Source organism: Penicillium vulpinum, assembly GCF_028829585.1.
Source record: "Penicillium vulpinum strain IBT 29486 chromosome Unknown utg000001l_segment0_segment0, whole genome shotgun sequence".
NCBI lineage: Eukaryota > Fungi > Ascomycota > Eurotiomycetes > Eurotiales > Aspergillaceae > Penicillium > Penicillium vulpinum.
This window is the reverse complement of record NW_026643241.1, coordinates 1,142,543-1,167,002: the sequence shown is the minus strand read 5'-3', so window position 1 is coordinate 1,167,002 and position 24,460 is coordinate 1,142,543. Positions and strand designations below refer to the sequence as shown.

The 24,460-nt window shown below is 47.5% G+C and overlaps 9 protein-coding genes across 9 annotated transcripts; 7 read left to right on the top strand and 2 right to left on the bottom strand.

Annotated features, from left to right (window-relative positions):
- Nucleotides 1-360: 360 nt before the first annotated feature.
- Nucleotides 361-2,034, top strand: N7479_000426 (aldehyde dehydrogenase family protein; the record flags this gene model as incomplete). The annotated part of the gene is made up of 4 exons (XM_057248124.1): nt 361-419; nt 485-1,686; nt 1,757-1,826; nt 1,884-2,034. The coding sequence occupies 4 exons, from the start codon at nt 361-363 to the stop codon at nt 2,032-2,034; spliced, it is 1,482 nt and encodes a 493-aa protein (XP_057112556.1).
- Nucleotides 2,035-2,883: 849 nt separating this feature from the next.
- On the top strand, nt 2,884-5,360 carry N7479_000425 (Zn(II)2Cys6 transcription factor domain-containing protein; the record flags this gene model as incomplete). The annotated part of the gene is made up of 2 exons (XM_057248123.1): nt 2,884-2,958; nt 3,015-5,360. The coding sequence occupies 2 exons, from the start codon at nt 2,884-2,886 to the stop codon at nt 5,358-5,360; spliced, it is 2,421 nt and encodes an 806-aa protein (XP_057112555.1).
- Nucleotides 5,361-5,903: 543 nt separating this feature from the next.
- Nucleotides 5,904-8,270, top strand: N7479_000424 (putative DNA helicase; the record flags this gene model as incomplete). The annotated part of the gene is made up of 4 exons (XM_057248122.1): nt 5,904-6,463; nt 6,522-7,963; nt 8,059-8,119; nt 8,186-8,270. The coding sequence occupies 4 exons, from the start codon at nt 5,904-5,906 to the stop codon at nt 8,268-8,270; spliced, it is 2,148 nt and encodes a 715-aa protein (XP_057112554.1).
- A 1,038-nt stretch (nt 8,271-9,308) lies between these two features.
- N7479_000423 (uncharacterized protein) lies at nt 9,309-10,934 on the top strand (the record flags this gene model as incomplete). Its single annotated transcript, XM_057248121.1, has 1 exon — nt 9,309-10,934. The coding sequence occupies one exon, from the start codon at nt 9,309-9,311 to the stop codon at nt 10,932-10,934; it is 1,626 nt and encodes a 541-aa protein (XP_057112553.1).
- Nucleotides 10,935-11,740: 806 nt separating this feature from the next.
- N7479_000422 (uncharacterized protein) lies at nt 11,741-13,102 on the top strand (the record flags this gene model as incomplete). Its single annotated transcript, XM_057248120.1, has 2 exons — nt 11,741-12,586; nt 12,653-13,102. 2 exons carry the CDS (start codon nt 11,741-11,743, stop codon nt 13,100-13,102), a joined length of 1,296 nt encoding a protein of 431 aa, XP_057112552.1.
- A 280-nt stretch (nt 13,103-13,382) lies between these two features.
- N7479_000421 (glycosyltransferase family 2 protein) lies at nt 13,383-15,061 on the bottom strand (the record flags this gene model as incomplete). Its single annotated transcript, XM_057248119.1, has 6 exons — nt 13,383-13,656; nt 13,711-13,895; nt 13,957-14,187; nt 14,237-14,455; nt 14,619-14,866; nt 14,920-15,061. The coding sequence occupies 6 exons, from the start codon at nt 15,059-15,061 to the stop codon at nt 13,383-13,385; spliced, it is 1,299 nt and encodes a 432-aa protein (XP_057112551.1).
- A 1,655-nt stretch (nt 15,062-16,716) lies between these two features.
- On the top strand, nt 16,717-17,454 carry N7479_000420 (uncharacterized protein; the record flags this gene model as incomplete). The annotated part of the gene is made up of 1 exon (XM_057248118.1): nt 16,717-17,454. One exon carries the CDS (start codon nt 16,717-16,719, stop codon nt 17,452-17,454), a length of 738 nt encoding a protein of 245 aa, XP_057112550.1.
- A 470-nt stretch (nt 17,455-17,924) lies between these two features.
- On the top strand, nt 17,925-18,740 carry N7479_000419 (uncharacterized protein; the record flags this gene model as incomplete). Its single annotated transcript, XM_057248117.1, has 1 exon — nt 17,925-18,740. The coding sequence occupies one exon, from the start codon at nt 17,925-17,927 to the stop codon at nt 18,738-18,740; it is 816 nt and encodes a 271-aa protein (XP_057112549.1).
- Nucleotides 18,741-22,428: 3,688 nt separating this feature from the next.
- Nucleotides 22,429-23,684, bottom strand: N7479_000418 (DUF3712 domain-containing protein; the record flags this gene model as incomplete). The annotated part of the gene is made up of 4 exons (XM_057248116.1): nt 22,429-22,752; nt 22,817-22,938; nt 23,014-23,429; nt 23,524-23,684. 4 exons carry the CDS (start codon nt 23,682-23,684, stop codon nt 22,429-22,431), a joined length of 1,023 nt encoding a protein of 340 aa, XP_057112548.1.
- Nucleotides 23,685-24,460: the final 776 nt, after the last annotated feature.

Below are 24,460 nucleotides of genomic sequence, written 5' to 3'. Positions count from 1 at the left end.
GGATATACCTAATCATTTCCAGTTTTCCTGTGTAACCACATATGTTGTACTTCCGCACAACTTTTCACAGCTAACTTCCAAAAGATGGGATTGGCCCATTATCCGCAATGCGGCTCCTGGCTAGTGGTAGTGGTCCGGACGAAAGGAACTGTAAATCAATTGGAAAAATCCGGGTAAATGGGTTTACCCCAGACGGCGAAAAACATCGGGCCGGCCTTTATCGATCTTCATGCTTCCCCCGCACTCTGTAACCCCGCTGACTCTCGCTCCCAAGGTCCTTCCACGTGGATATATAAGAACCCCTCTCACATCCCATGTCCTTTTCATCCTCTATCATCAACTCACTCCTCCTCTTCAATCATGGCGCTTTTCCAAACTATCGAGACCCCTGTGGTCACCTACGAGCAGCCTTTGGGACTGTAAGTTAAGCCAAACAAAGACAACCACTGATATATCTCACCAACAATCTAACAAAACTCCTAAGATTCATCAACAATGAATTCATCAAGGGTGTGGACGGAAAAACGTTCGAGACGATCAACCCTCACGACGAGAAGCCTATTGTATCCGTGCACGAAGGCACAGCAGATGATATCGATATTGCCGTCAAAGCTGCCCGCGCTGCACTGAACGGAGAGTGGAAGCAAGTCACTCCATCCGAACGTGGTCGTCTCCTCACTCGTCTTGCCGACTTCCTGGAACGTGATATCGACACTCTGGCCGCTATTGAAGCCCTTGATAATGGCAAGGGAGTCACTATGGCCAAGGGCGACGTTAACGCCTCTGCAGGCTGCCTGCGATACTACGGTGGCTGGGCCGACAAGATTTACGGCCAAACCATCGACACTGATATCAATAGTTTCACTTATACCCGCCACGAGCCCGTCGGTGTCTGTGGCCAAATTATCCCATGGAACTTCCCTCTCTTGATGTTTGCTTGGAAGATCGGCCCTGCTCTGGCGACTGGAAATACAATTGTTATGAAGACCGCTGAACAGACTCCTCTTTCGGCGCTCTATGTGGCCAAGCTTATTAAGGAGGCTGGCTTCCCCGCTGGAGTGGTTAATGTTATTTCAGGATTCGGAAGAACTGCCGGCGCGGCACTCTCCTCTCATATGGATGTTGATAAGATCGCGTTCACTGGATCGACTCTGGTCGGACGTCAAATCATGAAGGCAGCGGCCGATTCCAACTTGAAGAAGGTGACCCTCGAATTGGGTGGCAAGTCACCAAACATTGTTCTCCCAGATGCAAACCTGGAGGAAGCAATTGAATGGGTTAATATGGGCATTTTCTTTAATCACGGACAGTGCTGCTGTGCAGGCTCTCGTATTCTTGTTCACGAAGCTGTCTATGATAAGTTCCTTGAGCTCTTCAAGCAGCGCGCGGAGAAGAATAAGGTCGGAGATCCATTCAACCACGAGACTTTCCAGGGACCTCAGGTTTCGCAAATTCAATATGACCGGGTTATGAATTACATTAATGCTGGAAAGGGTGCAGGCGCCAAGGTTATCACCGGTGGTGACCGACATGGCAGCGAGGGATACTACATTCAACCCACAATTTTCGCTGATGTCCATGGCGACATGACGATTGTGCGGGAAGAGATCTTCGGACCTGTCTGCACAGTGCAGAAGGTCAAGAGCGAGGAGGAGGCTATCCAAGTGGCCAACGACACAAACTACGGTTAGTACTACACGATCTTCACATCCAATTTGCCTCCCATGGTTTCTGACTTGAAAATCACCAAAAACAGGCTTGGCCGCAGCTGTCCACACCACAAACATTAACACTGCCATCCGAGTGTCCAACGCCGTTAAAGCCGGGTGAGTTAATGTACAACAAATACCGTTTGTGACGAAATTGCTGACATGTTGTAACAGAACCGTCTGGGTTAACAACTACAATACCCTCCACTACCAGATGCCGTTCGGTGGCTTCAAGGAATCAGGACTCGGACGAGAGCTTGGCTCATATGCCCTCGAGAACTACACTGAGGTCAAGACAGTCCGCGTGCACCTTTCTTCGTCTTAGGCTTCAGATCGCCAGAATTTCTACCACTGTTTTATCATTCAAATTTGTTAAATACCATTGGAATTGAACTTTACCTATTGTACAAAATAGGAAATTCCCATTTTGTCTGCGTAGTGACTCGCCCTGGAGCTAGTGGGGACTTGACCAGTCCGCCAAGCAGCCTAGTTGGAGAGCGTGCATTAGATCGAGATAAGTAAAAATTGAATCGATAAAACTGAGGGGCAATACTACCCCTTAATCTAGCATCAAAATGATTTGCTCTACCATATTCAATTGGGCGATCACATTGACGATCTCCTTGAAGATCAATCCGTGGTAAGTGCGGGCGAGGCCATAACCAACATTCTGAATGGTTGGGGGGCGGGGGTTCTCCGATAAAATCTGGCCTTTCGCTTCTTTTTCCCCACATTGTACGTTGGCAATATATGTGACTTAGTACGATTGGCTCAGGTCTCGGTGAGAGGATTTTCCACTGCTGCAGGATTCGAGGTGCATCATCCCAAAAATGCGCCATGTCTTGGGCTGTATCAGATTTGCTGATGGTACACATTATCCTGGATTCTTTCTTCCAACAGAGCATGACTTTGAGGACATTTACCTATATGGCTAAGATATGTATCAGGCCATCTCAAACTAATATCCAAGTATAATTATAGTTTCCACTGGGCCGAAAACGACTCGATGCGCTAGCTTACCCCACTCTCCGCAAATGTTCACGTGTTCCCCCAGGAAATATAATCTATACGAAATATATTTTAGCCCGGGCACGTCCGGAGATACCATTATCGTACTTCTGAGACACATCTGCCTCCTTTCCAGTACCATTGACCATAAGCAATAACGTCAAGTATGGAAGACTCCCGCCGACGTCAGCTTCATAGCTGTGATCAATGTCGCAAGGGCAAAAGAGGCTGTGATGCGCCTGTTGGTTACTATGTCTCCTTGTGTCATCAACTGTGGATGCTGACTTGCATGCCTAGAAAGACCGACAGAAAAATGCATTCAGTTCTTGTTCGAACTGCACACGATGGAAAAAAGAGTGCACATTCAATTGGGTCTCCTCAAAACACCTCGACTCGAGAGGCAATCGAAAACGAATAAAGTCACACACTATAAGCGCAGCTATCATAACTCCTAATAACGAACCTCTCGACAATGTACTCCTCCCTTCCCAAACACATCCCAAAACGCATCCTGTCAATATCGGGGACTTCCTTCCCTCCCCTGAAACATCAGATTACGCCTCCTCCTTGTCCCCTCCGCAGCCAGAAACTCACTTTCTCGAGTCATACCAAGTCCACAATTCAAGTACTGGCCAGCCTCAACCAATCCCTTGGACAACGAAAATTCCATATAATTTGCAATATAATAACTCAAACACACATGGACCTCCAGACTACTCCATCGAATCCGATGTCCATGCCGAAACTTTTGGGTTGTCACCAAGTTCTATCGATAGCACGTACGGCTTGTTACCATATGAATATTCATCCACCCCCTATCTCATATCAACAGTTCCAGCGTGGAAACAGAGTCTACACAAACATCCACCAGAATCTGCACAAGACCAGCCCCCAACCCCGGACCTACAATGGAATATTTGCTTCGCTTCCGAAAACACAGCTAATCAAAACGCTCGGGCGATGATGTCACGTAACCTGATCCGCATATATCACGACAGCATGGAGAATGCTTTGTCATGTTGGTTGACAGAGCACAACTGTCCATACAGTGACCCACCTAGTCAAGTGTTTCCTTATCGAAAAATGAAAGAATGGGGCCCGAGTTGGTCAAACAGAATGTGTATTCAGGTCTGTCGGTTGGATCGTGTATCCTCTTCAATACGCGGCAGAGCGTTAAGCGCAGATGAAGATACAAAAGCGGCTCGAGCGCTTCATCTAGCCATTATGTCGTTTGCATCGCAGTGGACGCAACATGCACAAAGAGGAACCGGCGCGTCAGTGCCCTCGGAAATTGATCATGATGAGAGATCAATCCGAGAGAAAGTTTGGAACGAAGCACGCCACGCTTTGGAACATTCTGGTAGCATTCCTTCTTTTCGTATCGCCTTCGCCAATATTATTTTCTCGTTGACTCAAAGTCCGCTAGACAAAAGTCAAGAAGTGACTTTGGGAGAGCTTTTGGAGAACGATCGTGCGCCAATATTTTTGGAAACTGCCAATCGCCAACTTTTCACTTTCCGGCACAAGTTCGCAAGACTGCAGCGTGAGGCAGCCCCTAAAGTGAGAGAACTTGGGAGGGGGTCGATAGACCCGACGACGGGGAACATTCTGGAAATGCCACCGTCGTCGGAGCATCCGCGACTCGATCCGCTTCTGACTAGCCAAGAACACCGGACTACGCTAGATCTCATGTTTTGGCTAGGTGTTATGTTTGATACCCTGAGCGCTGCTATGTATCAGCGGCCTTTAGTAGTTTCGGATGAGGATAGTCAGATTCCATCGGTCTCGCCGCGAATAGCGGAGCCCCGAGCTCAGATTGGTTTAGATCACTGGGATATCCCTAGAAGCAAAACACGCGGGAAACGAGATGTGTGGGGTGATTTCTTTCTGTCTTCTTCAATACAACGCCAGGGATCGGGCCAGCTCCAGCCGAGATGGCCATGTTCTTACGAAGAAGCTGCATCCGTACTTTCCGAGGCGACTCCTGTCAAAGTGCTGCTCTATCGTCGAATCACACAGCTGCAAACCCTGGTCTATCGAGGCGCAAGTCCCGATCAGATTGAAAATGTCATCCAAAAATCCCTCCTTGTCTGCCAGCACTGGGATTCTACATACCAAAATTTCATGCTTGACTGCGTCACCAATCATGAGCTCCTTCCTTCTCGCATACAGTCATGGTACGTCATCCTCGACGGCCACTGGCACCTCGCTACGATGCTTTTCGCAGATGTGCTAGAGAGCATTGACAAATCCCAGCTTGGATCCGACACTGCGCGTGAGGTTCGGCAGGTTACGCACTTGGTTGCCACGCTTAGGACGAACAATGCGTTGGCAGTTGCCGGACTTGCCCGGGCTTCGATACAAGGTCAGGACTCGTTCATGGCCCCTCATTTCCACGATTCTCTCAGTGAAGTGGCCTTCTTGGTTGAACCGTGGACGGCCGTGCTCATCCATTCTTTTGCCAAGGCGGGGTCTATCTTGGTAGAAAGTTTGGATATTTCGTATAAAAATGGGTACACCGAGTGCTTACGGCAGAATTGTGAGTTCTTGATTCGTGCGCTTCAATATCTCGGAAGAAAGTCTGATATGGCTTTCCTGGTGGCGAGGAGTTTGTCAAGGTCTTTAGAAGCGAAGCTTGTCTAATCACCATAAGAGACCCGGGGGTCGATCGGGTAGATATGTATAATTCCGGGTTCATGCCATTTGATTGTAAGGCTGTATCACTAGTCCAAATATTAGCTGATAATCTGTGAGACGTAAAACTGTATGAATGCCTCGGGAAGTGCTTTTTGGTGCAACTTTTGGGAGTGAACTCCGTCAAGCCATTCAACCTCGAATCCCAAGAGGCTGATAGTGTAAGGAAGTCATGCTTGTCTGTTTCTTTTAAATCAATAGCATAGATTTGCTGAACTGATAGAACTCACCAGTTCCTATAAACTTCTTTAGACGCGCAAAGTACACTATTCAGCTTGAAATCTACATGTGCAGCTAATTAAACCACCCGAGCTCGGAGATAAGTAACTAGAGCTTCTTTATCGCCGGTCCCTCCCCGAAAGCTCAAACCGTGGAAGGCGATCGTCACCAACCAAATACAGCAACACCAGTTCATGCGATTACCCATTTTCTCCTCAAACATCCTATCTCCAACCTCCACACCACCTACGCCTCCCCAAACTCACGCCCAAAATGCCCCCTCCAACCCAAATTCCAATCCCCCTCTTCGCATCAACCCAACTCACCCTCCTCGCCGAAGAACACGCCGCCGAAGTCTCCTCCTCAAAACTCGCCAGCACAGCCGCATCAGTCTCACCTTTAACTCGTCGGACGCTCCAAGCAACCGGCTACGCCTTAACAGGCCTCATCCTCTCACAATGTCGAACTGGCCTCGGTGGACGCGTCGTCGGCGAGTTCGCGCCCGACCCGGCGGTCGCATCAGACGAGAACCGGGCAGCCGATGGGACGCCTCGTCTCGGGGCTCATGGGATTCGCGTCGGAGATGTTGTAAGGGTCAGCGATGTTGCAGGGACGGGGAAGAAGGCTGGCGGGAAAGATAAGGAGAAAGAGAAAGATGCAGAGAAGGGCGGTCCTGAGGGCGTTGTTACGCGGACTGGTGATCGCGCTGTGTGGATTGCTTTTGGGCGACCGGGTGGTGGGGGCATGTCCAAGGAGGATGATGAGGCTGTTGAGGAGCTTTGGGGGAAGAAATTGTGGGCTATTAAGCTTGCTAACGATGTTACGTACAGAAGGTGTGTTCGTAGGATTATTGGAATGGTGTTGCTGGATTGGTTGCTGACTTCGGGCTAGGATGAGGCAGACTATGGAGAAAATGGACAAGATGACGGAGACTGATTACACGCACTTCATGCGTGTCGCATTTGGACATACGACACCGTTAGAACCGGATACCGAGGCGTGTGGACCCGTGGAGTTTATTGATCCCACCCTCAATGATTCGCAAAAGGATGCAATTCGGTTCGCGCTGGGTTCGCGGGATATTGCTTTGATTCATGGTCCGCCGGGCACGGGAAAGACACATACACTCATTGAATTGATTTTGCAATTAGTTCAGCGGAAAAAGCGCATTCTCGTCTGTGGACCGTCGAACGTCTCTGTTGATAATATTGTGGAACGGCTGGCTCCGAAGAAGGTTCCGGTTGTGCGTATCGGACATCCGGCTCGTCTGCTTCCTTCTGTCCTTGAACATTCTCTTGAAGTCCTTACGCAGACCTCCGATGCTGGGGCTATTGTGAAGGATATCCGCAAGGAGATTGATGAAAAACAGGCTAGTATTCGGAAGACTCGGTCTGGGCGTGAACGACGGGGTATCTACGATGACTTGAAGCTGCTCCGGAAGGAATTCCGACAGCGCGAGTCTAAATGTGTGGATAATCTGGTGCGTGAAAGTAGCGTGGTGTTGGCTACTCTTCACGGGGCGGGAGGCCACCAACTCAAGAACCAGAAGTTTGATGTTGTGATTATTGACGAGGCGAGTCAAGCTCTCGAAGCACAATGTTGGATTTCTCTTCTAGGTGCAGAGAAGGTGGTACTTGCCGGTGACCATCTACAACTACCCCCGACCGTCAAGTCTACTGGGCAGAAGTCTAAGGACAATACTTCCAAGGGCGAGAAAAAGACCGACACCAACGCCGACATCGAGACATTGAATGGTGTCTCTCTTGAACGCACATTATTCGATCGTTTATTAGCCCTGCATGGAGCAGGGATCAAGCGCATGTTAACCACTCAATATCGTATGCACGAAAAGATCATGCGATTCCCGTCTGGCGAACTATACGAGGGAAAGTTGATAGCCAGCGACGCAGTCAAAGCCCGTCTATTAGTTGACCTACCATACGAAGTAGGGGGCACGGATGACACGCAGGAACCCCTGGTATTCTGGGATACGCAAGGTGGCGATTTCCCCGAAAAGGCGGAGGATGAGATCAGCAAAAAGGGAGCCTTGCTCGGAGACAGCAAAAGCAACGAAATGGAAGCCATGGTTGTTGCCAGACACGTGGATAACCTGATCGATGCGGGTGTTCGGCCCGAGAGCATTGCTGTGATCACCCCATACAACGGGCAACTGGCCCTACTGTCGCGGATGCTACGGGAGAAATATCCCGGCCTTGAACTTGGCAGTGTAGACGGATTCCAGGGCCGTGAGAAAGAAGCTGTTGTGGTGAGTCTGGTGCGCAGTAATGCGGAGCACGAAGTGGGTTTCCTGGGTGAAAAGCGACGATTGAATGGTACATATGCTTTCCCCCTTTTCATTTTTTCTTGGCAGACCTGGGCAGGTGTTGTACCTGCAGCGAATTCGATAGATCGCTAACTATGCATCTAGTCGCCATGACACGCCCGAAGCGCCATTTGTGTATATGCGGAGACTCGGAGACGATCAGTCAGTAAGTGATATTTCAGATTTTTTTGGGTTTGAAGGTTTAATGCTGATCGGCATTGGTTTTTTACAGTGGGAGTAGCTTCCTTAAGCACTGGATGGAATTCCTTGAAGAAAATGCCGACCTACGATACCCCGATGCTGGAGATTTATTATAGAAAGATATGACTTCTATAGACGCCGATCCAGAAGTCCCATTTCCGCGTTCCAGAACGATATTGATCCCCACTTGGGAATGTAGCATTAAATTTAGACCTGGGGAGACGCACGGGCTATGACCAAGGGGTAAGACCTCTAAAACAGCTCAAACACTCCCAATTCAAATACTTTCACCGTCTCAACCCGAAACCCTTACACGGGATAGGGATGAAGATAAGGTACTTCCAAACGTCTAGTTGGAAGATCATTGCTGCAAAAGGTGTCGGGGATGTCCCGAAACAGTACAGAGCAGGTGATCATTGTTCCCCCATACTGATGAGAGAGAGGGGGTTCTTCTGACATGGGTTTTTTGAAAAAAGAGGAATAAAAGAAAATGAGCTACGTGGGCTAATGATATCAATTGAAAAGTTGAAGTTGAAACTGTGTCGTGTCACTTTTGGGCTGAAAATACGGATATCAACATCTCCCCATGTGTTTCAGACCACTCTCCTTTCTTTGCTCTTGAACAACATTTAAGAAGGCAAGTAGAAAACTACAATTGGTATTCTAACCATTCAATATCCTCAATAAAACCCCCCTGATTCCATTCACCTATTCGGTTGTGGCTTGAAGAACTGCTGTGGGGAAAATAGGACCTTAGCTTCTCTCCAATCTCTTTAATCTCCCTAATCTCCAACTTCTTTTTCCCCTTTGTTTCTTCTCATCTTTCAATCCTTTGTCTTTTTTTCCCTTGTTTCCTATGAGACCGACAAACGGGAGCCATTATGTTCCTGATTATATTGTACGTTCCGTTTGTAACAAATTGTTTCTTCGGCTAACATGCGTTTGATAGCTTTCAATAGTCTCAGTCGACTGAAATCCAGCCTTTATTCGAATGTACCTTATACCCTTCGATATTTATTTCCCGACATTCCCTTGAAATCTTTTTTTGTTCCTTTGCGACGATATACCCATATTTATTGTAATGATCAAAGTCAATATCTTGCCTATACTTTACACGCTCACTATTTGTTGATTGCGACCCATACCCGATCACCATGCCGAAACACCCCCCACGATCTATAACGAGCGCCGGCAGCGAATCGGTTCGGAGTATACAACGATCCTCCCCTGTCCAGGCAGAGCGCTCCGCCTCCAACTCTACATCTTACACGGGAGACAACGATGACACCGCGCTGCCGTCCATGGAGTTTCACTCCTCCCCGCAGGCGATGGCGCATCGCCGAACAGGGAGCACCTTGAAAACAGTTATGCGCAAGATCTTCAACCGCAAAAGACAAAGTCAGGCCGGTGAATTGGAAGAGAACCCATATGAATCTAGCTTTGCGATACCACCGATGCGGAAAGCAGGACCAATGAGAGGGAAATCATTGTTGGCTGTTCCACCTCCTCTGAATTTAAATTCACACCGGAATAGTCCACTCTCGGCGGAAAACCTTCAGATCGCAGAAACACATCTGTCTCCGTTATCTCCGCTATCTTCAGCAACCCTTCGGGATTCAATGCCGGGTAGCATGCAGCCACGCCGGAGACGTGCAACTCTTCCGAGCGTGGTTTTCTCAGATGATGAATCTCGGTTTGCCGTCGCGTCAATAGCAATATCAGATCCGCAAGAGGATAATAGAAGCTATATGCCAGAGCGACGATATAGCATGCTCTCTCGCCGGCTATCGGTGAGCACAGAAGCTTTGCGCGAAATGACAGAGAACCTGCCAGAGACCTTGGTCTCTTGGCCACAACGCACATCATCTGCCCCTGGGCCATCCCCGGTTCTCGGCTCGCATTCCCCACAACTAGACGAAAGCTCTATTAGCGGGCAGTCGGGGAGACCCTCGTCAGGAACCACGGTAACTAGCGTGACGCGAATTTCTGCCGCGCCGTCTTTGATGGAAAGCGACCAGCACGCAGAACAAGCTAGCCTCGCGCCCAACGTCGCAAGTCTAGTCAACACAATGCAGCAGGATGACAGCGTCACCCTAGAACAGCGATTGACCACACTAGAAGTGAAACTAATCGACCTGGAATTCGCAATTGCCCGAATGCAAACAAACAACACCGAACACACCGAAAAGCCATCCCGCCCGCGACATCCCCCTTCAACAGAATCCTTCCCTTCAACCATGCGTAACAAACAATCTGCATTGATCTCCACAAGTGACCGTGACGACTCCCCAAGCCCCCTCCCAACAATATGCACCCGTCCCTCCAGCACAAGCACAATCCGCCAAGACACATTGACCTCCCGCACCCTCCGCCCCGCCCCATCAGCTTCATCTCTCTCAGACTACCACGGCGTTTCAATCGAGCAATACAGCACGCTAGTGACGCTTCTGCGCCGCGAACAAACAGCCCGCAGAAACCTGGAGACTCAAGTCGGCAGTCTGCGCGATGATATCCGCGACCTGCAGCGTGCAGCGCTCGAGTCCATGCAGTCAAACATGGGAATCATACAGCCCGCACACGCGGAGTCGAGACAATTCCTGCGCTTCCGTCGCGCGCTAGATGACTCCGATACTTCCACGGGGCTTAGACCAGATGATAAGACCACTGGTATTGAGGAAACAGACTCCGATTGGGATCGGTCGGATATATATTCCCGTGATGATCCGTTCGGTCCTCCGAAGTGGGAGCGTCAGAGGGTTACAACTGTCCCTATGATTTGAATCTGTGTTGCAGAATATGCTACTTTCTCCCCGTTTTTCTAGCGGCTTTCTTTTTTTCATATATACATTCTGGACTACCTGAAGATACCATATACTTCAGGCTTGTCGATTCTTTTGCATATGTCAATGCGCTATTTTGGATGCCAAGCGGCATCCCCGCGACAGGATCGCGACTTCGATGAAGTGTCACCGCGCTGAGCTACATGTCCGCTCTCTCGTCTCTTGGTACGGAGACAGACATGACAGATTAGAGTTGCACACGCAAACGCACGATTTGTGACGATTGGCGCTATCTTGTACCCTCCCAGGTTTAATGTCAATATATACTTCTCTATTCAAGACGACCCCTGTAGCTGTACACCAATGACGATGCATGCCATACACATTTAACGGAGATCAAGGGATTCATGCTTCCTCGGCAAATCGCACGCGCGGCGCTAACAGTGGAGATCGCTGCAGATCTAATGCTACCACGGGCTGTCCGGTAGCCCCCATTCCTGGTGCCTGTCCAATCCACTATCTTCCATTCCCTCGTATTTAAAAGGTTGTACCCCTCTTATCTGACTCCCCGACGTCGGACATACAGTCATTATTATACTAATCACCGGGGGTTCCATACCTCCACACAGTCCATGTGGCTGCATGATACACAGTGACTGCTAACCTTATCAAGATTATACATATGGCGAAAGTACCCCGGAATGAAATTGAACTAATAGCAAACTATTTAAACACTTAAACCTCTCACTACCAACTACCAATTCGCATCCTAACCCCAACCACTCCCAACCCCGATCCAAATCAACATGTCGACCACCAAACCCCCAACAATAACAATAATCGGCGGCGGAATAGGCGGCCTAACCCTAGCAGCCGGCCTCCACCTACGTAAAGTCCCATTTCACCTCTACGAAGCAGCCCCAGCCTTCAAGGAAATCGGCCTAGGAATCTCCCTCGGCCCAGCAGCATACCGCGCAATGCCCCTAATCCACCCTCAAATCCAACAAATCTACAACTCCCTCATAACAACCCACGCAGACAGTCCCGGCTACGAAGAATACCTGCAAACCTGGTTCGAGATCGTCTGGGCATCAGGCCCACAAGAAGGAGATACATTAATGAATCTAAAGGCCCTACCGTCTGGCCAGACCGCGCTTCGAAGAGCGGATTTCCTCAACGCGCTTGTTGAGCTTGTCCTGACTGAATTCGTGCATTTTGGGAAGAGACTCAGCTCACTTGTTGAACGTGATGGCGGGGTTATGTTGAGGTTTGAGGATGGGGAGGTTGTGAATGCTGATGTTGTTATTGGATGTGATGGGATTCGGTCGAAGGTTAAAGAGTCTATGATTCCATTGGAATCATTGCAAACGAGACCGGTTTATAGTGGTATGTATGGGTATCGGGCTGTGCTTGAGATGGATGAGATGGTTAAGGCTGTTGGGGATAAGAGGGCGAGGGTTGCGACGATTTACGTTGGACGAGGCGCTTATGCAATTTCGTATCCCATTATGAGGGCAAAATTGGTTAATGTGGGGATTTATATGTTGAGTGATCAGCCTTGGGAATATGATTCTTGGGTTAGGCCGGCGGAGAGGGAGGATATGGAGCGTGATACGAGGGGTATGGGGCGGTATGTGAAGTCTCTTGTTGAGGTACGTTTCTGTTTTTGTTTCGTTTGCTGAGTGGACTCAATTGCTTACCTTGCTGTTACTCGTTAGCATATGCCCGACCCATCTCAATGGGCTATCTTCGAACATCCACATATTTCAACCTATGCCCGCTCCAGAATTGCAATTCTCGGCGATGCAGCACATGCTTCTACTCCGCATCAGGGAGCTGGCGCCGGTCAGGCTATTGAAGATGCACATGTTCTCGCAGAACTACTGAGCGATTCCCGTGCCGGCTCTGTCGACGGTATCGTTGCTGCTTTTAAGGCATATGATGATATTCGTCGACCCAGGAGCCAGAAGGTTGTTACTAGCAGCAAGGAGAATGCTGATATATTCTGTCTGTGTTTTGATGGGGTTCGTGATGATCCGATGAAGCTTAAGGAAACGCTTGATCAGCGTTTGAAGTGGCTTTGGGATCTGGATGTACAGGATCAGGTTGAGCGTGCGAGGGAGAAAATGGTTGAGTATTTGGATATACAAGGAATAGTTAAAGATTGATTATAGCGATAATGGAGTATCCCTTTGAATACGAGCTTTGGATATCTGCCAATTCAGCGGGAGTTGAAACGCTCTCAATGGGCACGGAAGAGTACCTTTCCGTGCATTTTATCCCAGAGAGTATATAATCTGTTACTTGTTACCCAAGCAGCTGCGGTAATTTAACTACGGAATACCACCGACAGCTTCTCCGACGATCCGCCAGCTGTCTGCCAGAATGCTTTGATATTTGATTTCAAATGCGCCAATTATCTGGTGACCATCCAGGAGGTTGTAAATGCTATACCTTTTTGATCACCACAAATTTGCTTGCAGGCCAAATCATTGCTGATATGAAGATGACCGAATGCGCGAACTGCACAAATGGTGCCCAAAACAATGTCAAAATGACATGCAAAACCGAGGCGCCCAGAGAGGTGTCACCAAGGTGTAAATCCTGGAGCATACTCCCCACAATAAGACCATGTGCGTCTACGGCGATGTTGCACAAATTCCACACAAAGAACCAATGCGAAACTGATATCTCCCACCCGCTAATGAATGTGTACACGTTCCTAGATATAGTCAATATTAGCACCTGAACCTGCAATAGGTTTCTGACCACTAACAGACTACCATAAGCTAAAGGTCCCATCATGGAGATTGCAAGAACCAATTTAACCATCCAGCTATCCATAGACATGATCCCGGTGTACCATCTCCTACGTTGCTGAATCAAGTCATAAACACTGACGGGAGGCTGTTCTCGTGCGATTGCGTGAACCCAGCCGAACTTGAATCCTCGGCGTGCCGCCTTAGCTCATAGATTTTAAATTAGCAAGTGGTTTGTCAATATAGGTGGTTAGACAACATACGTGAAAAGCAAACCAAAAGTCTTCGGCAAGACACCCAGTATCCCAGGTGACCTTATTCTCTACAGCACCATTGATTAATATGAAGGAGCCATGCATCCAGCCAAGTAACGGACGTTTGAAAAGTCGGATTGGAAGTTGGAAACGGCCAAAGTCGTCTGCGACTCGGAAAATCTCAGCAGTAGTCAAAAATGCGTTTTTCCAATAATTATGCGAAGTGTAGTAGATTGTGCCCTTTATATATTTTAGTTTTGTGCAACAATAGTTCAAACGGGATGCGTACCATGCCAATATCTTCTGTTCCTCGCTCAATGAAGTCGAAGCACGCTTTTACTAGGTACCCATCGATCTCCGTCTCTTCGTCCAGATGAAGTACCCAATCAAGCTCGGATAATTTCCAGTACAGCCGGCACCATTCCAACACTCGTCCTTTATATTTGGCATGGGATGGTTGAAATGACGCTGGTACACTCACCACGTTGACAAAATTAGGAAGCGCTGCCTGTACATCGCTATCAGCAGAATCCAATACCACATGGAAAGTGATGTTTTGGTATTGTCTGCAACCTTCCCATGGCCTGATTGAATTGACCACAGTCTTTCACTAATGTGTGAGCTTGGATATGGTAAGAGAAGGGTTGAAGGGGAGAACAGTGGTGGCTTACCTGCATATTCGTGCCCTTTGTAACCAGGCAGACTTTAAGTTCGCGGAAATAACGCCTCTTCGGCGACTGTTTATATGCAAAAGGTCGCATCGGTAGGCATAAGCCCCATAACGTCGAGTACGGGGGGAGCTGTCCTAGCACAAACGGACCGTAGATAATAGCTAGAATGGTGCAATCCGGAGTCCAGAGCACTCCTTGCTCAACAAACTTGTCGTATAACCCGGTCCAAACACTTATTTGGTATAAAGCTATATTGTTTAGATACGTATCTTGTGCAATACGCCCATTGCGAAAGACGTACCAATGAAGCACAGGCTAGCTGTTAGAGGAAAAACTGCCCAATTATAATTCAGACGCTCAAAGAACCCTTTCGTATGCTTCTCAGAATAGTGGTCATCTCGGAAATTGGCATAGTATCCGTTATGCTGCGTATGGTCCTCCATTGCCACGCTGGAGATGTAGAGACGTAGGTTAGGTATAGGAACTAGGCAAAGTACAAAAGGAACCTCAGACCTTTCTTAGATTGAAGCTCGTTAGTTTATAGTCGAGTAATTCTTTGGTGTAAAGTCATTTGTGATATGTTTAAAATCGCAACTAGATGTCTCGGTCGTTTTTGATATATCCCAAGGCCATTCAATCAAGATTTACCCTGCAAGGAGAACATCATGTCCCTCGAATTAGTATAGGAACATACCATAATGGGTACTGTACCGAGGGGTGAAGGACTAGGTATTGCTTGCTATCTATCCAGGAAAATTGAGAAGTGAACCAAGACAATCGGTCGTATTGGGTTGTACAGGGAGAAGAATGAGCGGAGCTCACACATATCTCCCCCATCGGTATTATTATGAGCGACCGTATATTAGTGTTTAATTGAGTTTACACGCATTTCGTCTGGTGGATACTCGGACAGCTCACTCTGAGGTGCGACAAATCGCAGGTGGCGTGCAAAAGCAAAGCAAAAGTATTCCAGTTGGATTTATGTAAATATGTGCCCGTGACTGGTCATGTGTATCACCATTTGATATTCCCGATCTCGGTGACAATGAAACCCATCTTGAGCTCCATTGGGCTTTTGGTGGCCTCCCGGTGTTCCTGTCGTGGTGATAGAATATCTACGTTCCTCCCGTGAAATTCCAGAAACCATCAGAAACCATCGAGTAATTTAGACAAGATATTTAAGCGCGCCCACCGATCTATATTTTAATACAGTTCAAAGTCTTCTGGCATACTAGCTCCTTCACGACCAGGTTGGATATCCCGTTCTTGATTTTCATTCATCCGAATGTTGATCGAGGGAAACAGAGACCGTCTGCAAGTCGAGAGTGCACAAGGAATTGAGTGGTCCGATTTAAGATTCGACCGGATTCGACCGATGCAATCCCAGTGGGTCGATGCCTCGACAAAACTGGGGCAGTGGGAGATGGTCCAAAACTAAGCAAGCCTCATCAGCCTTCAACGAGGTTGAGATACCCCTGCTAGAGACTTGCATTGTTGCCGGTTTGCCCTAGCTCAGACTGAGTCACTCATCGCACCCGCCATGTGTCCTAGAGGACTTTCGGGACTGGGATACCTTGAATACTCATTTCATCATCTCGAAGCCGTCATTTCAGATGTTCCACTAACTCGAGGCGTTGCTGGCAGTTGAGGATAGCTCCAATACCAGCATAACCGACCGGAGCCTTTTGAATTTTGCTCGTTCTCGTCAAGACCCTATCCCATGGACGATGATGGCTTTCTCGGGGAATGTTCAGTTGTCATGGCCGGAGGATCTTAAGACGGGCTATGCTGTTCTTCACGAAACGCAGTGGGCACTTGCGCATTAGGAATATAGGACTATTTGCTCTCGTGATATTGGGGAATGATATGCTATTTTTTTCCTGCTGATTGGTGACTCACATGAAGTTTGACGATACGACAGTTGCCTAATTTGGCTGAATTTGTGGCTTTATTTTGGAGATGTGGCGCACATACTGGCTCGTTTAGTCCGCCCTTCGCTTGACAAGATTGCATTACCTCAGAGTGCTGACAGAACTAAACTGTCATTTATATATCTCGAAAAGTTCCATTTTCTTGGGCTGCTCTGTTCGTCCTCAAAATGTCTACTACCACTGAGGAACGTACATCACAGACTCCAGAACTCATAAAGATTATCCAATCTTCACCTCCACCGATGTACCGAATCGAAATCTTCACACCAAGCGAGCTGCTCAAGCAGCCCTTCCTGCGTGAGCTCCGGGACGTCATCAATGCCAGTTACTATGATACCGGTGCCACTCCTTTTGTTAAGACCGGACCCCGGATCAGAAGCGACACCCAACTTGCCGACGAACTTCAAGAAAGTGGATTCACTGCAATTGCATTTGCTCAAAATGCGGTCATCGGCACGGCAAGTTTGAAAGCCTGGTCGCCAGATTCTGACGACGCTGTGTGGAAACCATCGGGCTATTTCGAGCAATTTTCGGCGGATGAGATCTTCTCCGCGAGCACTACCGTGCTGGATAGCCTTGATGGTGAATCCCAAAATGTGACCTGCGAGGGAGGGTTCGAAGTTGTAGCTGTCGCGATCAAACCGGATCCCCGATATAGACGGAAAGGCATTGCAGAAAGCTTGGTCAAGGCATGTGAGGAGGAACTCAAGAGAAAAATGTCTCTCGCGGGGTGTACTGACTTGGCTGACTCATGCATTATGGTTAAATCCATTCGCGATATCAAAGGTGCTTATTGGCTAAAAAGGGGATTCCGTGTCGTGGGAGAACAATATTGTCCTCCTTTTACCTGGAATTACAACAATGGTTTTGTTCTTTGGGCTATGAAGAGAGAGTTATCAGTTTAGCAGTTAGCATGCTCCAGTTAGAGTCAAGTTAGCTATAAGATTGCAGAATAGTCACCCTTGTATCTTTTGTACACGCTTTGTACAACATGACCAACCCCTCCCTCAAAGCGACCATTTCGGATATAAGTGGACGAGTCAAAAGGGTGATTGGTTGCAGGCTCGGTAGTCATGTACAAAGCAAGATTCCAACTTACCTGGACCTTACGTCAGATAATAAGATCAGCTGCTATATGTAGGTATTTTGTACAACGTCGTCTCACTTCTCCGCATCTCGGCACGTAAACCCGACCAACTGACGATATAAAAGTCGCGCTGGACGAGAAATATTTTATAATCATTCGCTCTTCTTCAACCATGGCGACCGTACAAATTTCTGACGATATCTTGGAGGGAATCAAGGACAAGGTAATTCTGATTACTGGTATACATAGTTCTGATTCCATCGTCATATGCAATGAGATCTAAAATTAATGGAACTAGGTGGCGCGTCAGGAATCGGAAAAGCGACTGCAGAGTTATGTCTCAAGCACGGCGCGATTGTAGTCATCGGTGACTTGAACTCTTTGCCATCCGATCTTGAGACTTCGGAGAAACTCAAATTTATAAAATTGGATGTCTGCTCATGGGAAAGTCAACGTGACGCATTTATTCAGATCGAAGAATGGTTCGGTCGGATTGACCATGTCTTCGCCAATGCAGGTGTTGGACCGACATCGAATTTGCTGGACAACAGCCTTGATGAAAATGGCCAACTTACTCCTCCTGATCTACAGACGATCAATGTCAATCTCATTGGTGTCATATCCACAGTTCGTCTAGCCATACATTACATCCAGAAGCACTCGGCACACCGTGCGTCTGGTGAACTGGGCAGTATCGTGGCTACTGCTTCTGCAGCTTCGTTCCAGAACTTCAGCGCTGGTGATTACACGATCACGAAACATGCTGTTCTTGGTCTCATCCACGCCATGGAGTATCAGCTTGAGGGAAAGGTTCGACTCAATGCTGTTGCGCCGTCTTGGACAGCAACTGGAATGGTCCAAAGTGCCTTTATTGAAGGTCTTGGTGTCGGTGTTCAGCAACCGGAGGCTGTAGCCCGGAGTGTGGCGCTTCTCTTTAGTGACCAGCAGCGTCATGGAGATATTATATACAGCTGGGACGGGAATTATCTGGAGATTAACAAGGCAGAAGGTGGATTTTTGGAGGCCGCAGATCGAATTATTGTGAATTCAGCTAATGAGGAAATGGTTGTGAGGAAACTCAGAGAGGCTGACCTGATTGCTTAGATCTAGTCTTGGTCAACTGCTCTTGGCGATGAACCAACGACCATGTATTTTCGGTATATATTGAGACAATCTCGGGTTTGTCGTATTTTTATTGCTGTTCCTTCCATTCATGGATCACATGTCTTGTCTCGTATAATCTGGGGATTACTCTACTTTACCTCTATTGGCTTCATTTGGAAGCTAGGTAACCAACTCATGCTAGTACTGCATACCGGGCATCGGCATATAGTGTTGAGAAGCAAACAGTCGAATAGACGAAGGGCAGAGGCAAAATGGTGCTCCGCCTGTGCAATGTGCCTCGGAGGACATTTGAAAAGGAAGCCAGGCATAAAAATCGTGCAAACTTGGCTTGTTTAAGTTATGGAAAGCCTAATCCGGAGCTCTATAGGCAAAAGTAATTTGGGTATTCATATCTTTTTGCCAGCTTTACTTCAGGCATCCTAAGAAAATTTCAGACACCAATACTACAAAAAACCGCATCCGACCCCTAGCCGCTATACACCTGCGTACTGATCTATAAGCTGACATTGTATGAATGCGAAACAGTTCGGCAATTTTTCGACTTTCTTTATACTTTATTCCCTCCACGAAAGAGCCAGAGGGTAAATTGTGGTCAAAGGAAATCCGAAAACTGAAATTCTACACATATTTGCTTGTTTGCCCATTATGGCTTGTATGACCTAAATTTCGCCCTCCGCCACATATAAATACTTCTTTGTCTGGGTTTTCCTTTCTTGATCTCCCACACCCTCTTTACAAATTTTCAGTCAAGATGCTAATTCCACATCCAGGCCAAGGCTGGCTAGGTATAGCTTCCATGCAAGGCTAGGCCTTTGAAGCTATAGACATATAAAAAGCAGTGATACTTGGGGATAACGGGTGTCTTGAGCCACCTATCCCTAGTAAAGGCGGTAACAAAATTTGGTTCCGAAATGTCTCTATCGACTTGGTGAGGACTAAAGCTATACCTGTCAAGCTGTGAGTGCTAATGTGCTATTTATTAGATAATTTACATAACCAAATCCAGTGCGAAACTATTACCGACGCCCTTGCCTCAAGTCCCACTTTCCATGTCCCACCCTCATCCTATAATTGTATATACAACCACAGTCACAAAGTCTATTGATGATGAGTACGCTTATGACTAGAGAAGAGGAAGATCTGAGGGGGAATTTTGAAATGGCGCTTCCCTGTGCCATGCGATATCAAAGAAAAGATCAGCAACAAGACAGAGCTGGGAGATGCGATACAAAAATCTTCCTCGAGTTGCGCCAAGTCCAATACTATACGGTGCTGAAAGAAACCAAATCAGTCCGCTATCGACCGACGTACCTCAGTCACAATGAAAGAACGGCTATCTATATAGAGCTTTGGCTTTTACGAAACCGAATCAATCAACCACCTTTCCACGACATTGTTTCAATCGGCGAGTATGTGGCTATATATCTATACAGTCCTGATTCTTGATTTTATATCCTGCCGGCCACGACTTTGAAGCGGAACATACGCGGGGATGCCCCTCATAATATATGAAAGCCCTCTCAAGCACTATCCTGTCATGGAATCCTCCCTGGCAAATGCAAAGGGGGAGTGGATTGTCCGAGAACAACCATCAGCTATAACATGGCAATAGGGGAATATGCCGCGCTAATCTGTGGTGCCTACAACCAGCGCTGAGCGTCTAACTCGGAGGTTCAGCGGACAGAAGTTGGAACAGCAATGGGAGTGCTCAAAAGCTCCTACGGCTAGATGATGAACCAAAGAAGAACACATCATCCAGCCGGAAAGTGCGGGATTTATCGAAGAATATGCCTTACCAACGTCAATTGATGATCCTGTGGGGAGGATCTGACTGATACAAAGACATGGGCAAATTTTTCTCTCTCTGGGATGAGGAGTTACGAATAGAGATTACCAGTACGCTGGGGGAGCTCTCTCAGCAGACCCTGCTATGAAGCTACTCGCCGTGGGAGTCCATATTGAAGTCGAAGATCATTGGAGCGAGCTTTATTCTACAAAGCCAGCGGTAAATTGAATCATTTTGTGGATATCTAGGGGGTTTTAGACTCTTAACTCACTCAAAGCGACTGCTCCGCCAAAAATCACCTCTCACTCGTGGGTGCATGTGGAAGAGACATCCTGTGCAAGCTTCAAGGAGTGGCCTCGTAATGATTCCCTCAGGAATATCGATTCAGATTCGCATTTCCACCAAAAATTAATTTGAAAGATGATGTTCAGGCTGGTATGACGACGGGTCAATTGAGTTTGAAGGAACAACCCGGAGATTTTCACATATCCGTTGGAAGAGCTTTCTGTTCATTCTTTGGTTCTTTCTATGCTATTAATCATTCTTCACTTATTCCACCCTTTTTCCAGCTCTTCCGCTCACTCTCAATGTCCATGAAATTTCCCCGTTAAGTGGCTCAGTGATAGCCAAGAATCTGTTGAGCGAGGTCATCTCCCCTCCCAAACCCCAAACGGCCTAATCCTGCTGATCAGCAGCGCGCCTCTCTACCCCAGCATATATGACCAGCGCCGAGCATCCCAACCTAGTGTTGCAGCGGGATATTGAAAGACCTAGAGAATTCCGAGGAAAGGACATGGAAAAAAACCAGTCCGTGCTTGGCTTGGAATTGCAGAAATGATTGAGAGTTATACCAAAGTACTACCTATCAACGTCAGTGGAGGATCCTATACAAAATATCAAACGGATTACAGATACATGGACGGACCGATCTCTTTTTTGAATGGGGATCAAACAGTGGGGAATACCGGTGACCTCGAATCATTCGACAAGGTAGATCTCTCTCTCCGAGACAAATGACCGAAACCCCTGCCAATCAGCCCGCCAAATTCTAGCATGTATTCAGTCGTGGCCACCGGTGGAATTGCCTTTCCGGGAGGCTTTTGATACCGCCACATCGGACGTGGGACTCAGTATCCCATCTATTTTTTCGGGAGCTTCCTGTCACGGCCTTTGGTTCATATTGTCAAATTCATGTCTTGTCGGACATCCATGCCGTCGAGTCTTCGTGTGAACTCCGAAAAGGTCAGGCCTCGGACTCAATCTCAACGATTGTCGAAGCTGTTGAACTCCAGAGATAACACCAGCTATCACGATGATCGTGGTTAGCCTGGTACCGGAAAATTACACGGTCCCCCCTTCTACATGTTCAGCACGTTTTTCTTCTATTTTATATGTTTGGTGGCTGGAGGCATGTCAGGCACATGGTGACAGGATCTTGTAGTGAACCAGTCCTCTTCTCCTGTCTCTTATCTCCGTCCACTTCATGGCATAGAAGCTACACACGTTTCCTGCACCTTAATCTGCTTTCTGCATTGACCGCTAAATTATAGCAATCAGGTCGGGTGTGTACTTTCTGGACATGCTTTTCTCCAGTGTCGATTAGTATTACTTAAGTAAAAACAACTACGATATCTTCCAGTCTAGACTTCTCACAGATATAGCCCACAAACACCGGATATCATATTCATCTTCATCGCGCATGCATAACAACAAGGGTATTAAATATACACATAAGCGAACAAACCACCGAAAAACGCACATACCAATCACCGAATCCCACTACCGGTCAGGGTAGTAAAATATAGAACGTAGAACATAAAACATAAACATCAACAGAAACAATATACAACCCACACAAGATACCGGAAAGATCGGAACTTATCAAGCTAACTTATCAAGATCAACTCCGGCAACCTTCAGTGCAGCACGAACATCCAACTCGACCCTCATTTTATTTGCAGCGAGGGCCTTGGTGAAATACGGCAGTTCCTTTCCGTTGTATGAGGTCGCGTTTCCGGTGATGTCGAAGGGAAGAACGCCGTCTTTGTAGGGATTGTCCTTTGACAGGAGCAGGGTGATGATGGTGGCTTGGTCAACTGCGCCCAGCATTGGCACGGTGTTGTTGCCTGGCTTGAGGACTAGGTCGTTCAGGAAGGTCTGTCCGATTGGTTTGCCGTTCAGTTTGAGATCCAGGGTTACGTTGCCCTGTTTTTTTTGTGTTAGCTTTGTTGGAGGCGGGATCTTGATATATGACAGGGATAGTATTTACCATTGTGATGGTCATGACCGAGGCATTGGGGATAACGACGGTGCCGTTCATTCCAATGCCGTTCTTGGGTGGGTAGACGATGAAGAACTCGGGTACATTGAAACCCTTCAATCCGTTCAAACCTGTTTCCCCGAGTCAGTACATCTTGCTTTTCATATAGACTGACTGAAGTCAATAAACCAGGAAGAATAACATACCCTTCATAACAACAGTCTTGTTATAAGTAACCGTGGTCTTAGGCAGACCACCCTCCTTCAGTCCAGGTCTTCCATAAATATTCAACGAAACCTCCTCATTCAACATAACAGCAGTAGTATACTCCGTGAACGCAGGGGCATCGGTCAAATTAACCTTCTGCTCGAAGTGAATCTCAGCGCCATCCTTCGACTTCACAGCCGGGACAGTAACATGAGCGAATGAGTCCGCTCCGGCCAACGAGACCTCAGAATCGAAAGAGTAGATCTCGGGGTGGTAAGAGCTGTGCGTGCCGAGGACTTGCCTCTGCTCAAGCTGGAAGGACTCGGGCGTTGGGTTGCTGATGATCATCTCGGTAATATCGAGGGTCGAGTCGTTGACGGCACTTTGTGCGATCTTAGGATAGGCGACGTAGACACTAGATGCGAATTGCAGGGTTAATAGAATGTTCCGGGCTGCATGGCCGCGTGGTGCAGGGCGGGTTTAAAAGATGGGCATATGCAGGGACTTACATCGGCAGGAGGATAATTAGGAAACAGGCGATGAATATAATCAAGTGCACCCACCACCATTTCTTGAAATGGGCGGCGAGACGCGCACCGAAGCTCTTCTTGACTGGTGCTTGGTTCACGTGGGATTCCTCCTCCACGACTGAAGGCTTCATGGTCGACATCTTGGTACTGTGGTTTTTGTATTAGGGATTGTAAGATGGTTCTGGAGACATGTACATACAGAGTCGGACAAACACCTATGGAGAAGAGAAGAGCTTCGAAAAAATAAAGAAAATGAAATGAAAGTAGCACAAGTGCAGGAACTAAAACAGGGTAGTATTCCGTACTTTATAATAAAAATCCTAAAAATTATACAACAGAGATTTTCGACTAAAATGACGAACTGACAAGGTATATTCTAGCGTCACATGTGTTATGCAGAAGAAAAAAAAGCCACCAAATGCAGTCCGAAAAAGAAAGGGGGAATATCATGCCTGTTCTTCTCATTTCCTTTTATTTTGGGTATCTCGGTGTCCAATTATATACAGAGGATATAAATATTTCAGATATCATCCTAGCGTCTGGGGAACTCCGGATTTCCCGGGGAGATACGATCACAAGTCTGGAGTGTATAATGTTTCAGATTGAGAGAATCTACATACAAATCATCAACACATGAAAGAATAAAGCCGAGGTGTACTAGAATCCTCATAATTCTAATAAGCGGGACGCGTCGGGACGGGTCCATCTATCCTACCATAGAGTTTTCCTATAAGCCATATGAGAGATTTGGGGGGGGGACTTTAAGAGATACTCGAATGGAGTACCGTTGCACTAGCTTATTGAGTGGCCAGGGTGTTCATTGGTGCACAGTGAGACCAGCTGCAAGATAGCGTGCTGCCAAGGGAGGCGACCCTGGAGGCAAGGAGCGTGCCCGTAATGAGAGAGATTTTTCTAT